This window comes from Protopterus annectens, chromosome 1.part0, assembly GCF_019279795.1.
Source record: "Protopterus annectens isolate FY-2018-M chromosome 1.part0, PAN1.0, whole genome shotgun sequence".
In the NCBI taxonomy this organism is placed as follows: domain Eukaryota; kingdom Metazoa; phylum Chordata; order Ceratodontiformes; family Protopteridae; genus Protopterus; species Protopterus annectens.
The window spans coordinates 1,421,392,516-1,421,410,338 of NC_056725.1; the positions used below are offsets into that span (position 1 = coordinate 1,421,392,516).

Below are 17,823 nucleotides of genomic sequence, written 5' to 3' on the forward strand. Positions count from 1 at the left end.
TTTCATTAACAAAATACACTACAAGCAGAACGTGACACATTTTATTATCATTGAGTTAAAATCATTAGTAATTGCTTAATACTTTGAATGTTTGTTTCAGGTTTTGGAAGGCAATCTACATTTGGGAAATTGCTAAAACCACTGATGGAGAAAAATCTAATTAGATAGACTTATGCCTGCTTTTACTGATGGACTTCTAGTGCATGACAGCAAGCATGATGCAGAAAGACAGAAACAATTGAATTTAACTGCTGGGAATTCTCCAATGAAACACCTTCTACTGCTGGGAGGGGAGTTCCACTTCGAGGATAAACACAAATACAGTCGGAAACAGCATCAACTGCGACTTTTGGAAGTTTACCGTGACTTCCTGAAAAAGAAAGATTAAAAAAACTTTTCTAGTACTTGTGTAGTATTGCAACCACGTTAGAAACAACATGCAATTAACAGGTCGCACAAAACGTAAGTACCGACATTTGTACTACTAATCAGAATCAAACAATAAAGGACTGAGCTTTTAGAATCAGCGAGTAGCTTGAATGATACTGTACTTGCTTATTAAAGTGTTTAGAAACAAAATGTTGTCACACACTTTTTTTGCCCTGCTCCTTCAGACTACCACATGTCAAAACGTCACACATCTAACCATGGAAGTTTCTCTTATGGAATGGCCAGGCCCACATCTTCTACAAGAGATGTAGGTTTTCCTTTTTTAACATTTTTATGAGTTCACATGTATATAATTTCCATTACTTCATGAATTGTACATAAACTACTCCCAAAAAAGTTCATTGAACTTTACTGTCACTGATAATAGATGCCTCACAGGTCATGCACGCCCTGTTGCCCATTAAATAGTATGGATGCATCCCACGGTATTTCGCAACTGTCGGCAATGGGTAAAGTAGATTTATGCACACATTTTCTTATCAATATTTTTCTCTTTACCAAGCTGTTTTACACATACCGAATGTTTTTAAACTTCTGTTTGACTGTAATGTCGGTACTTACGTTTTCTGTGACCTGTTAATTGTGTTTTGTACAAGAGGAACTAGTTTGTGATGTGGTTGCAATAGTATGTAAGTACCCCTTTTTTGAATGCTCTAGAAACACTGGCACTGATAAGTCTGCTATAAGCCAATCATGCAAACGAGGTAATTTGTTCAGTCTCTGCCTGAAAAGCAGCAGACATGACATTTAAGCACTCTGCAGAGATGTATAATGCAGACAGAAGGCCAAAGTTTAAGGACTTAATCTGAAAATACTCACCCTCCAAGGTGAAAAAGCTAGGTTGGAAAAATGGTTATAGCAGTATGAAGGCAAGTTTATCTATGAAGGAAAATCAGCTCACTCTCAATCAACAAATGCTGCGATGTCTACACATTTAACATCCTGAATTAATTTACATATTTCTAATCAGGCTAGAGCACTGATCTATACTGATCATTTTCAGGCTCAGCCTGGAAGAGAACACAGAGTCTAAAACAAAGTTTACACCAACATAAGAATACACAAAGTGAACACAAAATATACCTACAGAAATGTACAGGCAGTGAACAAAAGTGGATAAGCAATAAATTAAAGTTATCTACTCACCATAACTATGCAGATGTGTTGTCCATTTTCATTCTTCCCAAAGTATGGGTCACAGATCCGACTTAGCCACATACCACAGACTTATGGATCCAACTCTCGAGCTACTCCCTATACCTATAATGCCCCAGCCAGCCTGCAACATCACAGATCAAGTTTCCTGCCTCATAGACCCTAAGGTAAAGTCAGGAAAAGGAAATAACAGTAAGCTGGGGCTCAAATCGGGAACTAAAAGTTCCAAAATATCCATAAAATTACTCCGAAAAATGACAGGAAAAGGAAAGGAGAGTGGAGAGTTGAGGAAGAATGAAAACGGGCAACACAGATGCACAGATATGGTAAGAAAGTAACTTTAGTATCTGATGCTGTCCTTTTCATTTTTCAATGTATGGGACAGAGTCCCCAGCTACATGAATCTTGGGTGTCCCTCATAGAAAGATAGTTCAGAGAACTGCAGAACCAAAAGCAGCTCTGCTTCTAGAAAGCAAATGTAGTTTTTAATGAGTAATAAAGGTATGAGCATTAGGGTAGGTAGCTATTATGCAAATTTCATCAATAGAAGTTCTAGAACAGAAGGCAGAAGAAGAGGCCACAGATCTAGTTAAATGAACCTTAGCAGGCTTTGATAGGGCGAGGCCTTGCTGAGTCTTTCTTTCGGCTTTTCCCGGTTAGGAGTCCTCACAGCGGAACTCCGGTCCGCTAATAATTGGCAGTACATTTTTACGTGCTGGCTTGCCGGGCCTAACGCACAACCTTCAACGAAGGAACGCCCATTCACGCATGTCGACACACAGAAGACGCTCTAACTGTGAATCGAATGTGCAACATCTAACTGTGAGGCGACAACGCTACCGCAGCACCACAAGTACATTCAAAATAAATCTTAATGCATAATCCATATTACCAGGGTAATTTTAGAAACTAGTGATCCCAGTCTGTTCAGTGAGAAAGAAAGAAAGAAAGAAAAACAGCTGGTCTGTGTTCCTGAAATCCTTTGTCCTATGTAGATAAAAACGTAGTTGTCTAAGTACATCTAAAAGATGTAGCAGGTATTCTCCCTTATTTGAAAAATTAGGGAAGAAAACAGGCAACTAAACTGTTTGATTGATAGTCGATTCAAAGGCTACTTTTGGTAAGAAGGACAGGTTGGTTCGTAAGGTAACTCTGCTTTTTTGAAAAACAATGTAAAGGGATTTGGATGCTAGAGCCTGAAATTCTAAAATTCCCCTCGCAGATGTAATTGCTACTAGAAATGCTGTTTTCCAAAACAAAAATTTTAAACAGTTTTGGCTGAAGGTCCAAAAGTTTGTGTCAAATCCCAAGGAGGAGACAGACCTTTCACAAGTGGCCTGAATACGAAGATGCCTTTTAGAAAAGCCTTGCACAATTTGGAAGAAGCTAAAGAGGAAGCTTTTCCCCCTGAATGAAAATTTGATATGGCTACTTACTGTACTTTGTGGAGAAACTAGCACCTTTCTTAAAAACAAAGGCTAAGAATTCTAGAACCAAAGAAACAGGAGCAGTAAAAGATTCCAAACTGAAAATCTTTTCCACTTACTTTCTGTAGAGCTGGTTTTGTAGAAGCTTTCTGGAAAGATAAAAGTATATATCAAATCAAGGAGGAAAGCCTGGGCCATCTAGCTATTAATGGAACTGCAGAAATAATGCGGTTAGTTTGAGGCCTGGAATATTGGGATGCTTCATCCCCGAGGGATGTAACAGAAGGTCTGCACTGGGGTTCAGTATCCATGGAGGATAACGAAGATGAGACCAAAGGAAGGGGAACTACACTTGGCAAGGTCAGAAGGGAGCAATGAGGATAACTGTGCTCTTCAACTGATGTACTCTCTGTAAGAATTTTGGAATCAGAGGTAATGGGGGATACGTATAAAGAAGACCAGAGGGCTAAACATGGACTAAATCACCTCTTGTTGACTTCCCCTAAGGGAGGATTAGAGCAAAATACCTGCTGCACTTGTTTTGAGGAGATGAAAGGAGATCACAGCAAGTTTGGCCCCAACAGCGGAAAATCTTCTTCACCACTGATTAAGAGACCACTCATGAGGTAACAAAATAGATCTGCTGAGTTTGTCTGCTATTACGTTATATTTCCCTGGAATGTGCATTGCCACAAGTTAAAGGAGATCACCCACTGCCACACTGTCACTGCTTCACAAGAAAGGGGGTAGGATGGGGTTCCTCCTTGTTGCTGAGGTACCAGACCACAGGCATGTTTGTTGGTTTCTATTATAATACTTCATAGAGGTAGAACATCTTGAAAGGCCTGCAATGCTAATAGAACCCGCTCTCATCTCTAGAACATTTATGTGCAAAATGATGTCTTAGGGAGACTACATGCCTTGGATCATCTGTACCAAGAAATGCCCCCATCCAAAATGGCAGGCTTCTGTGATCACTGTGGCCATTGGGAGAGGTAGAATAAATGGGTGGCCCAGGTAAATCTCATCTAACTGAATACACCAACAAGGATGATTTTTGCATACTTGAGTGAGTTTAAACTGATATACATATATATATATATATATATATATATATATATATATATATATATATATATGAACATGCCATAGAACTAAGGTTATGGCTGTTGCCATCAAACCTACACACTGGAGAACAAGCCTGACTGGACGAGCAGGACGAACAAGAATTTGCTGTACCTGGAACTTGACTGTATCCACATGATGTGTAGGAAGAGTGCCAATCTGACTTACTCTGTTCAACTGGGCACCAAGGAATTCCAGGCTCTGTACTGGTTGAAGTTTTGATTTGGAGATGTTGACTGAAATGCCTAGTCTTTGACAAAGTTGGAGCAAATAGTCCCTAGACTATTTTAAGATATGCCTGGTTAGGGTGATGAGGAGCCAGTTGTCTAACTAAGGAAACACACAGAATCCCAACAGTTTCAGCTGAGCTGCTACCACTGCCATACACTTGCTAAACACCCTGGGGCCTCTGGTTAGACCAAAGGGCATGGCTCTGAACTGATAGTGACTAACCCCCAACTGAAAGTGCAAATATCTTCAGGAATCTCTCCATCTTGGCATAATAGTATGCATCCTGAAGATCGGCTAAGCACATCCAATCATCCTTGTGCAAAAAGGGCAGGAAGGACTGAACTGTATGCATTCAGAACTTTGACTTCCTCACAAACTGGTTCAGGCTGCTTAGCTTCAAAGTTGGTCTCACGTCCCCTGTCTTCTTTGGCACTAAAAAAGAACCTTCAGAAAGTTCCGAATCCTATTTGATCTGGCGGGACCTCCTGGATGACCCTTTTGTCCAGAAAGTTTTGAATCTCTTGAGCTGTAGCTTCTCACTGACTAGGTGGAATGTCAGGAAGCTTTCTTCCTTTGGTTGAGGGAATCTGGAAAAATGGTATGAAATAACCGCTGGATATTATCTTCAGCACCCAAGAAGCCAGGTGTCTGGGTGCAGGGACAAGTGCCCCCTGACTGCCTCCAGAGATGAGGAGTCAGGCAACACTTCAGGAGTGCTGAAAGAGTCTATCTGGAAAAGAATCTCAGAAACCCTGGTTTTGCAGGCCTCCTCTGCCATGAGGATGGCATCTTCCATTTGAACTCCCCCCTCTGCCCCTGGAGGAGTTGTTCCCGCATGAATCCTGGAAAGATCTCTAGGATCTACAGAACCACATTTTCTTGTCCCCTCTTTGATTCTGGGAAAAGGATCTTTGAGGGGTAGAAAAATTAATCCTTTAAGCAGACAGGGTCTTTCCTTCCTGTTCACTGTGGGAAAGCATTTCTTTCACAGAAGGGATGTTCCATCAGAAAGAGCACAGATGAAAGAAGATTTGAAAAGCTCTTCAAAATCACATAACCGCATCCAGGCATGACTCCTAATAGCAATGCCTCAACTGGCAAGCTCATAACGTACCCTCTGCAGCATGGGATATTAACCTCATGGGCACACTGTAAATAGATAATAAAGTGACCAATTATGAAGATGATCTCTTATAGCCCTCCACAGACATGGACACAGACAGGGATTTGGAGAGCTCCTTAGTCAAATTCCTCTGCAGCCTCGTAAAGTGTGCTAAATAATTCCGGACCCTCAAGGCAAAGGTCTCTGAAGCAAATATGTGCTTCCCAAATTATTCCAATGCCCTTGACTTTACATTAGGGGGATGGACTGAGCAGCTCTGCTCAGCAACTCCTGTTTTGTGGCTGTCACCACAAACCATAGCATCAACAGGGACTATTTTGCTCCAATGGGATTGGTCCTTCAGCGGTACCAAAGTTTTGTCTGGATGTCAGGGAATTGGTTTGATAAAGTTTGGTTCCTTTCATGCCCGGCAAGAGACTAAGTTTATAGGCACATCAGCTGGGGGAGTCACCCAAGACATAGATGGGTCAGAACCAAAAGCTTCCAGAAAACTGACTCCTCTAGGAAGGGAGTAACTGAAGACCATCCACCCTTTTGCTTAAGAACCTCTAGGATGTCTCCAAATTAAAAGTTATCCAGTGGTGATCTGAGGGACCCTTCCCCTTCCTCGAAGTCAGTATCCTTTGTGAGAGATTCCATAAGTGAATCTACGTGCCTCCTTTTGCATGTTCTCTTTTGGGAAACCTCTTAGGTGGGATGTTCTGGAGAAGTATCCGAACAGAGGGGAAGTTCTCTAGGGAAACTGTCTGGATGCTAGTCGGTACCAGCTGTCCCTGTAGAGTAGGTCTGATGGGATCAGAGCTCAGACCCGCTGCAGAAGGAAATGTAGGATTGAAGGAAGAGAGAGAGAGAGAGAGATCAGATCTCTCAGATGAGAGAAAGCCCTCTTCACTATCTCAAATGCAGATGGACTGTCAGAAACCATGGCAGGTCACATTGGGGCTGAAACCTGGAGGTGAACCCAAGCTACCTAGCGCCGAAACTTTGAGAGGCAAGGATGGCTCCAACAACAGAGTAGATCCTGGTCCCCTGGATCCAATGCTAATGCTTCACCTTTGAGACTCATCCCTATCTAAGGGAATAGGATCAGAAACAGCCAGGGAAACTGTCTTAGTCAAAGACCTAGCTGCCTTTGGATCTGACACCGATCCACTCGGGGCTGTCAAACCTGAGAGCTCTGAAGCCATGGCAAGGATCAGAGAAGGAGGGATGACTAAGTGGAGGAAAGGCTGACAGATACAATGGGAGACAGAGACAGAATAACTCCCATCTAAATCTGAACTCTGAGGAATATCCTCTTCATCCTATTCAAATTGGCCCCGGAAAGACTTCTGGAGGATCGAATGGGCAAGTTTGTGGACTGTGGCCTTGATTCTCTCTTCAGTGTCATTTGTAGAAACATGGAATGGATCTGAAGAGATACTTAGTCAACTGTGAACCCGGGTGAGCAAGTTCGAGGAAACTTCAACAAATTAATGGTTGGATCAGAGTGCTGCTTGGGAGATTTTACCAGTATGACAGTTGGATCCGAAGATTTAGGATTCAATGGTTTTCTTTGGATCCAAAGAAGTCAGATACAAAGTTTTTCATATCTTCTGAGAAGGTTTCAATGAGATCATGGTAGAAGTTAAGGTCTTTGGGAATCGGGTAAAGGATCTCTCCAAAAAGTTTTAGGATGTTTACTGTGGGTTTGAGCCCCTGACGAATAAGATGAAATGGCACAAATAGAACAATCAGTATTCAGATGTGCAGCTCCTATCCTATAAACACACTCCCTATGGGCATCAGAATTTGGAATTTTATGCCCAGAGGAAGGGGATTTCTTTTAAAGCCATTTGGTTTCTCAGCCATAACTAACAATATGAAAAAAGGGGGAAGGAACAGATAACAAAAAAAAAAAACAAAAAAAAAAAAAAAAAAAGTTGTTTATTCACATCAATAAACTAAAAGCAATGGTAGGATCTGAATCTTATAAAACCTTATAAAAGGGTAAAAAAAAAAAAAAAAAGTAAAGACTGGTACCAGCAATGGTGCGCAAAGAGACTACTAAAAGGTAGAAAAATACAACAGTAAGACCTATCGTACAGAAATAACAGAAAAACTCATCAATAGGAGAGAGAGAGAGGGGACAGCAGAAAAAATAAATTTTTTCTAAGTAATAGCTATTCACAAAAAAATTGTAACAACTGAAATAAGCTCCTGAGAGAGGATTTGCATCCATTCAAGATGGAGCAAATGAGTTCTCTGGTACTGTAGGCTGGCTGGGGCATTATGGGAAGAGGGAGGAGGTAAAGAGTTGGATTTGTAAGTCTCTGGTTTGTGGCTGAGTCGGATCCATAACCCATATGCTGAGGAAGAATGAAAACAACATCATCAAATTCAAAGTAAATAAACTAAGAAATGATGCAGCAAGACAAACTGGCAATACACAAAAGTAAATAAACATTAAGGAATTATATACTAAAACAGTCATAAAGCACTCTGTTGAAGCCACTGTGTTGACAAGATCTAGTATTAGGGATTTTCAGGAAAGTAGTATATTTTATAGAAATGTGCAAAGTGTCTGGAACATATGGATGCCATTTCACCCATTAAAATGTTGTTTTGTGTGGATATATGTAGACAGGTCAGGTCAAGTGCTGTTGCTCTTTTGCTTGGTTAAACAAATGAATTTTTAGTTGCTCCTAAATGTAGAGAAGGGCAATGCATCACTTATGTAGTTAGGGATGGATTTCCATATCCTAGGGGCCATGACTAAAAATGAGTGTTCAGTTTGTTTTAATTTGGTTATGGAGGTAAGGAGATTAGGGCAGAAGGTTAACAGCGATCATAGATTATATCGTGCTTGCCTTTCTAAAAGTCTGGTGGCAAAGAAAGGAAAGATTCCAAGCTGATGAGTTTGAATGATATACAGTCCAAGAGGATGAAAGTTCTTTGAGGAAGGTGGTAACTACCTAGCTTTGGCAAGGGTGTGGTAATGGTGTTCTGCACCGAGACAGTTTGTTATAAATCTGCAGATATTACTGGTGGTGGACTACAGTAGGGGGAGAATTATTTCTGAAGTGGAAGCAATTAAGAGAAGTCCATATTCAAGCTTTTGTAAGAGGACTCCTTTACCTATGACAATCCTACTTTGGGAGGTACATTAATTGTAAGTTTTTTTGGTCCAAAAAGAAGATTACTGACTTTAGCTTTTGATTGTTTGGATGTAATGATGAAAGTTGAGGGTGGGGGTTAAGCCAGACAAAAAGATAACTGTACACAGACAATTTCAAGAAGTTTTAACTGTTGCATATGGTGGACAAGTTACACGTATCTTTGTTACATCTTTGGGAAGGCTCAAATAACATAACTTTTCTGTAGGTTTAGTATAAGTCTGTGTTGATGCAGCCATTTACTCAGATTTGAGAGGTCAGTTTGAAAGAAGATGACTATCAGGGATGAGGGGGCTCTGACCTGTAGAAAGCTAAATCATCTGCAAAAAGTGTAATGGGTGATCAAATGAGGTCAGAGGAGACTATGATTATGTAGAAAGAAGAGGATGGAGACAAGAACTGACCAATGAGAGATGCCTTTTTGCATTGGGTCTGTGGTAGAGGGTGAACTTCTGCTAAACGGATAAAAAAAATAATTTAGGCCATGGGCCTCATGCCACCCAGTGTTTTGGGAATCAGTAAGAACTAGTAGAAACCCCTTACAATAAGGCATGTGAATGGTTTCTATAGCTGTCCTGGAGAAGAGAAACTAATCTTGACATAAAAGAAGATGATGTGAAAGAAAGGTTTCACATGCAGGAGATGGATATCTCAGAACTGCTTACTAGCCCTAAATTGGAGCCTAGTAACAGAATTTTGATTAGCTAGGTAGCTGACGTTATGGTTCTCACATGCCACAAAAAGGAGACAGAAACATCTCAATACCACTTCCTGACAGTCCATTTTGGAGCAACTGAACAAGAACTCAAAGGTACTGCTGACGTCACTATGGAGCACTATCAGGCAGTGTGGGTTTCCTTAAAAGAATAGCTGGACTGGCACTTTTTGAGCAAATGAGCTTGCGCATGGGCATGATCCACTTGAAGAGGGAATGCTGCTTTCATCGCTTGCAGAAAGCTCTGCATAAAGGCTGCACACAGCTTTTCAGACTTGACACACCTGAAAGAGGGAAGTTACCTCCTGCTCAATGTCCTTTACTTTATAACAAGAGCAAGGATTTCTTTGCCAGGGAGGTGAGAACAAGCAAACATCAAACAACAAACTCACTCTTCAGCTGGACATTGTAAAGAAACCAAGAAATGCATGTCCTTTTCTTGTTGAAGATCTGATCACGATCCATTCCAGATGCTGAAGACTGTCTGTGAGTCTGCAGTACTGTAAATGGATTACAAGGGCTGCCTCCACATTTCTTGTTATTCATTTAATGTTGATCAGCTGATTCTGGTCTTGGAATCAAAAAAACATGTATTCTTTTAGCAACACTTTCTATATCATGTTAGATAAGCCAAGTAATCAGTGGTACATAAAGTTGAGAGGATAAGGTATAGACTTTCTTTCTCCAGTCATTCAAGTGACTGAAATTCTTCCCTGGAGAAGATTGTTAGGTTGTTGCGGCATCTTCAGGTACTTGTTGCTAACTCTGAATACTAACAAAGAACTTGCAGGACAGCAATCTAGAAAGCTGTATTCCTTTATAGGTTCATAGGTTAGTACTAGGCTAACTGCCCTTGCGAGCCATTTTAAGCCTCGCCAATTATCCCTTGTGAGACTCAAACTCTGTACCTTGTGCTTGTTAGGCAAACATCTTAACCATTTGGCCACCCTCCCAACCATTTAGGCTAATAGTTTTCATCTGCTCTGTGAATAACTGCCTGAACATGGCTAAGTATGCTTAACATCTCCTTAAATGCAGACTTGTAGAACATATAGAAGAAGAGGGCCACCTATATGGAATTCATTGACTTCCAAATATTGGCACATCCTTCTCTCTCTTTCATTATGGCAAAATCCATGACACAGACAATGCCAGAAAAGACCTCTTTGAAGATCAGATCCTAAGGTTAAGAAGGTAGATAACTCAGTCTCTGCCATCCTTTAGAATATAAATAGGAGGAAATGGGTGACATAAGGTATGACGGCATCTCCCTTCGGGATATTCACATGAGCTCTTCTGTCTCCTCTTCCTCTCCTTTCTCTTCTTCAGGGGGTTCTTCAATGTCTGAGGGGTACTGGAAGGCACAGAGTAGAGATGTCTAAAGCAATTCTTTAGCCTCCTTCTAAGACCTTAAATAGGTCTTGAAATATGCTGCCAGCTTTCCTGAAAGATACAAATGAGACCAAATGAAACAGGTAAACTATTTCAATGATGTGCAGGAAATGTTAAAAGTTTATAAAATAGAGACAGAGAGAGAGAGAGAAAGAAGGTGCTTGTAGGCAATCCCAACTCTGCAGGAATGTAAACACTTCTGAGCCAGTGGTTTGAGCTACCAAAAGGACAAATGAGTTTGTTGTTGAATTTTCATTGGGGTCCACAAGTAAAATACTGCACAAATGTTTCTGTCACGCAAATGGAACATGACTTGCACTGTAATCCTGGAGGAACTGGTGGAAAGTGGGGACTTGCATGGTAATCCCAGAGGAACAAGTAGATGGGGAATGGGCTGAAGGATCTAAAAGCCACTTTGCTGTCCAGACCAAAGAAGCCCTTGATGAAAAGTACCTTGGAAAACGCAGAAAAAGAGAAAGGCATTCCCGTCCATCTACAAAGTAATCTACCTTGGTTGATAAATAGTGGTGTTCATTTGTGAAGATTTTCTTGATGACCAAGAGCTCATTCAGTTTTTATTTAGTTTTTCTAGGGAAATAAAGAAGAGAAGACCTAGAGCATCCTGTTTCTCTGTCTTAAGGAGGTCCTAAATGGCTATGCAATTCTAATGAACTTTTACTGCAGCAAACTTTGTAATATAAAAATGGAGGTATATGGCTGGTAAGTAGGGCTTACACAAAACTTCAATGCACTTCATTTACTATATGGGGCCAATTTTCTGGCCACTGGACTATTTTTTGAAAACAGACAACATTCTAAATGAAAGCAAAGGCTTTCAGTATGAATTTTTTTAGGCATGAAAAAGAGCACAATGCATACCTCTCAACCTGGAAACATCAGAAATCTGGACAAGGGCCATGAAAAATAGGTACAAATCTGTACGCTGATTAACATCTCATTTGCATACATAATTATGTAACCCCACCCACTCCGATGGAATTGTGGGATACCAACTTTCAAACACAAACTGAGGAACAGACAACCAAAATATGACACCAGACCAGAGTCCCCCTGCCTGCAGCAATTCCAATGTCTCATTATCTGGCTATTTCACCCTATTTATCATAAACACTAATGTGTGCAACTGCATACTACTTTACTTCTATAGTAAAGATTTGGATTTTATTTTTACATTTTGAGGCACATCATCAATGCACAAACACTAACAGACATCTGATAAATAAAGCGATACTGTTTCACAATGAAAATAGACTTGGTATTAAAACTTCTCTGCTCTTGAAAATCGCATTCATTGAAACAGTATTGAAACCACTTGGAATTAAAACTTCTCTGCTCTTGAAAATCACATTCATTGAAACAGTATTGAAACCTGCACCACATCCAAAGAAAATACATCTGGCCAATAAGGGATAAAGATTACCTTTGGGCCATTTTCAAATCATTGGCCCCTTGCACACATATGTGTTCTTTCATTTGATACACCTTCCCGACTTTATTAAGTTATATTCCTTGTATAATACAGCACACTTGTTAGAGCACATTTTAAATGTATTGTTTGAGAGAACATTTTTTCCAGTAGGCCGTACTGTAGGCAACGAAACAAAATGCATGAACCAATAATGACAAAACTGCCCAATTCAAAACATTTCCATCATAAAAAGTCTACTTCCACACACACACTATAAATAGAATGACAGTAGAGAAAGCCATAGGCATCTTGCACAGCTTCTCACACTTTCAATTTCAGGGTTTTTCAGGGGGTCAAAAGTTCAAAAACCAGGACACATTTTAAAAACCAGGGACACATTTTAAACATTGCTTGTATAATTCTGGAAAGTTGCTAGAATAAAACGTGTTACCCCCATGCTTGTTACTGGCAAGTCTTGACTTGAACCCAGAACACTATACACACACACTACAGTTAGTGCAACATACCACTATGCTAAATCAGCAGTTTAAACAACAGGAAGACTGAAACTTAATGGCTATCATTTATTGAATTCAGTTCTCACTTCTCACCATAGCTCTCACACACACACTTTGTTCAAATGAATGGCAGCTCCTAATACAGCAGCTTAAGAATAATGGCAGCAGTCCTCGCATTTAAAATAAACAGCAGAAAACTAATGGCAGCTGGTTCCTGTTCACACTACACACACACACACACACACACACACACACACACACACACACACACACACACACACACACACTTTGTTCAAATGAATGGCAGCTCCCTACAGCAACTTAAGAATAATGGCAGCAGTCCTCGGCCCTTGCATTTAAAATAAACAAAACGAATGGCAGCAGCTGGTTCCTGTTCACACTTCACACACACACAAACAAACACACACACACTTTGTTCAAATGAATGTCAGCTCAGCTCCCTACAGCAAGTTAAGAATAATGGCAGCAGTCCTTGGCCCTTGCATTTAAAATAAACAGAAAATGAATGGCAGCTGGTTCCTGTCCCTCCTTACCTGATACCACCAGTCCTGAATGGCAGAGCTTTCTTGGGCAGGCAACGCATATTTTCTGAGATAGTCCCAGGCTCCCAGAACGAACGGCAGGCTGCAGCTTTCTTTCTCGGCCTCGGGCAATACAAGTGATAAAGTCCCAGTCCAAACGAATAGCAGGCAGGCGGCAGCTAAGTGTTTCTGTTTTCACAGGATTGGCGATTTGGCGGCAAGCTTTTCAAATGCAGCAACTGCTTGCAGCCAGCCGGAAATGATGACGCGAGCTCAAGGAGCTCAATTCCGACTGGCTGGTAGTGCTGACGGAGCTGACGTCATCGCGCACGTGATGACGTCAGCTCCGACAGCGCGAAAATTAAAAAAAATAAAAAAATAAGGCAAAGAAATCGGAAATGAAGGGGCGCCAATCGGGAATCGTGGCACCCCTTCATTTGGACCCCAAAACTCGGTAAAAACCGAGTAATTCGGGACGGTTGGGAGGTCTGGCACAATGACTTATTGTGAAAATAACTGAAAGGGAGTAAATCATGAAAAGTATGAGGAGAATCTGTAGACAATCTAACCCATGGCAAAAGTGGTACAAACAAACAGAAGACTGGAAGTGAAGGTACATCGTTACCATTTATGGATGTGCTATGGAAGACTGCAAGAAAAAGTGTGCTGCAGAAAATCCAACACAGTAGTCCTTCAGAGAAACAGACGATATAAATAATGTACCTAGCTAATACAGTTTTCCTCTACAAAGGTCATAAGCTCTTAGAGGAACAGCTGCCTGAAAAACAACCTTGTATCCTAATAAGTCAGCCTGAGTAGTTCTGGCTGCACTTACACTTAAAATCGGGCTCTATTTTACAAAGTCAATTTTGGGGAAAATGCCATATTTTGCATCAGTACAAAGTGGGATGTGACTGCTCTGAAGTTTAGTGGATGTAACACACTCCAATATTAGAATAGTTGTTCCCTATGTCACTGACTCAAAACTCTGAAATAAGTTCCTCAAAAAAAGAGTCTCTTCTGGAGGAATAAGATTAAAAAAGGTAAAGGCATTTTTTATTTTCCTACATTCCACACACATGAATGAACTGTTGCAATAAACAACCATTTAAAATCCAAGCTGGTATAACAGATGCTAAAAGATGTTATTTGCATCAAACACCCTCAGCAGTTTTATAAAATCATGCTCATTGTACTTACCTTCAGCAACAATAATTATGTCACCATATCATTTCTGCAAATATAGGCGGTAGGGATGACATCAACAGAAGCATGCAAAGCATCATGGCACACAAACAGAATGGGTGAGTGGAGAAATGAAGATGGAGATATCTTACAATGTTAAATGTTGTTAGCTTTCTGCTTCATGAATACATACAAGTGACTTGTCATATTCCTGCATGCACTGTTCTGTTACTTAATAAAAAGAAATCATCAAACCCACAGGTACCTGAAGGTATTCCTGGAACTCCTCCCGTTTTGAATTTATAAATTCATAATTCTTTGGTCCAATGAGTCTCTTTGACGGAAGCTGAGCATCTGAAAATGTACCTAGGCACAAAGACATGCTTCTGTTTTCAAACAGTTTTAAACCAGTAATTACAAAAACAAGCAATCATACTGTATTTTTATGTCACTTGGTAAACTTGGCCTATTTGTCTATTATACTTTTACTGCATAGCAAAGTAACCCTTTGCCACAAGCGAGTACTAATAACCTTTGTCTTGCAGCATTTTCATACATCTCCCATCAAAAATCTGCAGCATGACCTCAGCAGGGGCTACACCTCCTCCAAGGTGAAAAGGTTGATGACCACTGATAATTCCCCACAACAAAGGCACAAGTATAAAACTGTCTTGAACAAAACTGGGGGACCTCTGGTTATCAAAAAGCAGTGGTTATCATCCTGACAAGCAAAACCATCCCAGCCTTTGTTCTACCTTCTTTCTGGCTAGGGTATGTAGTGATGCTAACCATGTCATATGCCTACTGCTGCACAGCCACAGTGATGTCAAATGCCTACTGCTGCACCTCTCCTTCCATAACGGCTGGCATTGCTTGTGCCTTCAGTTTGTATCAAATGACACTAGATTTGACCTCAGATCCTCATCTTCTCATCAGAGAAAAGAGATGTCTCCTTCGGATCCTTGATCTTTTTCTAGTCAGTGCTCTGGTAACACAAACCCATTACCAAATATAACTGCTGGTAAGGCAAATACCAGTCTTCCGTCTATATTAATAAGCTGGCAAACTATTATAGGTTCATAGGTTGGTACTAGGCTATCGGCCCTAGGGCCTATACAAGCCTAGACATAACAATTCCCTGGCTATTTCTTCCCACACTATTTACTTCTCTGGACCCCTGTCTAGCAGGACGACTGATGTGATCCCTGGGTGAATTTCCTTTCTCCCATCCAATCATCAAGGTTCCTCTTGAAGAGGGCCAAAGAGACACACTGCTTGACATGTACGGGCAAGTCTATTCCAGAGTCTTTGGGTCAGGAACCTATCCCTCCAGCATGTTTTGTTTATTGTGATGACAAGATTTAGATCCCTGGAGCGTGTGGCTCTGAGGGATTGGGATTTCTTTAAGTGCAGCATGTCCAACAGCTCTGGGTTTGACATGGCCTTGTATGTTAAGTAAAGATCGCCTCGGAGTAGACAATATGTGACAGAGTATAGCTGGAGTTTTTTAAGGCGGTCAGCATAGGGCATCTGCTTTAGGCCTGTGATTCTTTTAGTGAGGTATTTCTGCGGCCTTTCCAGTTGTTGCAGATATCTTGAGAGGTACATACCAAATGGGGTGTTGTATTTTATAATGGGTCTAATGAGGGATGAGTACAGTGGGACAATGACCTCCTTTTTTCTGGATGAAAAGCCCTTAGTGATGAGGTGTGCCACATAGAAGGATTTCCTGACTGTTGTGGCGATGTGGTTATTGAAGGTGAGACCACTGTCCACATGTGTCCCTAAGTCTCTTATCACACTTTCAGTATTTAGTGTACTGCCACCTATGTGATAATTCACGGGTACATGTTTATTCCCAAAGGGGATAACTATACATTTCTTGGCATTGAGCTTGAGACCATGGCTCTGGCACCAAGCATCTGTTTCTGTAAGGCCCTTTTGTAGAGTATCTACATCATTTGGGGATTCAATAATGGCTCCCAGTTTGCAGTCATCTACGAACTTTGTTAGCCAGAGTCCCTTAGTGTTGGCCTGTACTTCAGAGAAGTAGATGCCAAACAAGAGAGGTCCCAGGACTGAACCCTGAGGTACCCCTGGAGCTGGATTTGGAGTCAGCTACTTTTACAGTGTGGGTTCTGTCAGTAAGCCAGTTGGCAACCCACTGAGTGATGTAGGGATTAATGCCCAGCTTAGTAAGTTTATCTATGATTCCAGAGTGGGGGATGGTGTCAAAGGCCTTGGCGAGGTCCAGATAGGCTGTGTGGACTGCCTTACCCTCGTCCACGGCTCTGGAGACTGATTCGAAGAAGACAATAAGGTTCAGGAGACAAGATCGGCCCTTCACGAACCCAAACTGGGTGGGGTCCAGTGTTTTAAGGTTGCCAATGTCTTTGTTTATATGTCTTTGTTTATATGTTCCATGATAATACATTCCATGGCCTTGCAGATCAGGCTCGTCAGACTGATGAGGCAGTAGTTCCCGGGATCCAAGGTGGATCCCCCTTGTGGAGTGGGATAACTGTAGCTGTGCGCCATTCAGTGGGCACGAAGCTTGAGGTGAGGGTATGATTAAACATGACACTTAGGTGAGGTGCCAGTTCATTTTGTAGTTCATGTAGTACACAGCCCGGGATGTCATCTGGTCCCATGGATGCTGTATTCTTCGCTTTGGAGAGTGCGTTTTTTTTACCTGTGTGGCCGTTATTACCAGAATTTGGCAATCTTCCAGTATTGAGATGGGCCATTTAGAGGGTGAGAGGGGGGTGAAGTTGGCACTGAATTGATCTGCCAGGATACTGGCAACATCCTTGGGATCAGTATATTTAATGCCATTCATTCTGTTGTAGCTCAGAGCAGATCTGAGCATTGCCATTTAGATTCTTGACATAGTTATAGAATGCCTTGTAATTGTCTTTGGAATCTTTGGCAATTTTATTTTCGTAACTAGCTTTGGAGGATTTTATGAGGGATCTCAGCTTCTTACTGAGGCTGGTAAGTGAGTTTTTTTGCTTCCTGGGATTTTCCTCTTTTCTTCAACAGGTTTTTCCTTTTGTTGTAAAGTTTGTTTATGGCAGGGGACCACCAGATTGGCTTTCTTTTTTTGGAGGACAGCATCTTGGTTCTATTTGCGATGGCACAATTCATGCATGAGTGGATGTGCTCATACAGTGCCTTAGTGTAGGACTAAGCAGTTGAACTTTCAGTTCCGTCTGCATAGGTGTCATGAAGTTTGTAACTTCTGACTTGAGTAGCATTATGGATGTTTCCTTACTGGGGGGTGGGGGTGGGATGTGGATGTTAAGGGTGATTAGCTTATGGTCTAACCTGACCAACGATGGGGTGACCATAGGTGTGGAGCATCGATTTCCCATGT

General features: G+C 41.2%; 1 protein-coding gene across 1 annotated transcript in view; it reads right to left on the reverse strand.

Annotated features, from left to right (window-relative positions):
• Positions 1-17,823, reverse strand: part of SNX14 (sorting nexin 14) — a 1,453,711-nt gene that overhangs the window by 528,715 nt on the left and 907,173 nt on the right. The window contains exon 15 of the mRNA XM_044067476.1: positions 14,713-14,813. Coding sequence (XP_043923411.1) covers positions 14,713-14,813 — 101 coding nt within the window. The remainder of the gene's footprint in view (positions 1-14,712; positions 14,814-17,823) is intronic.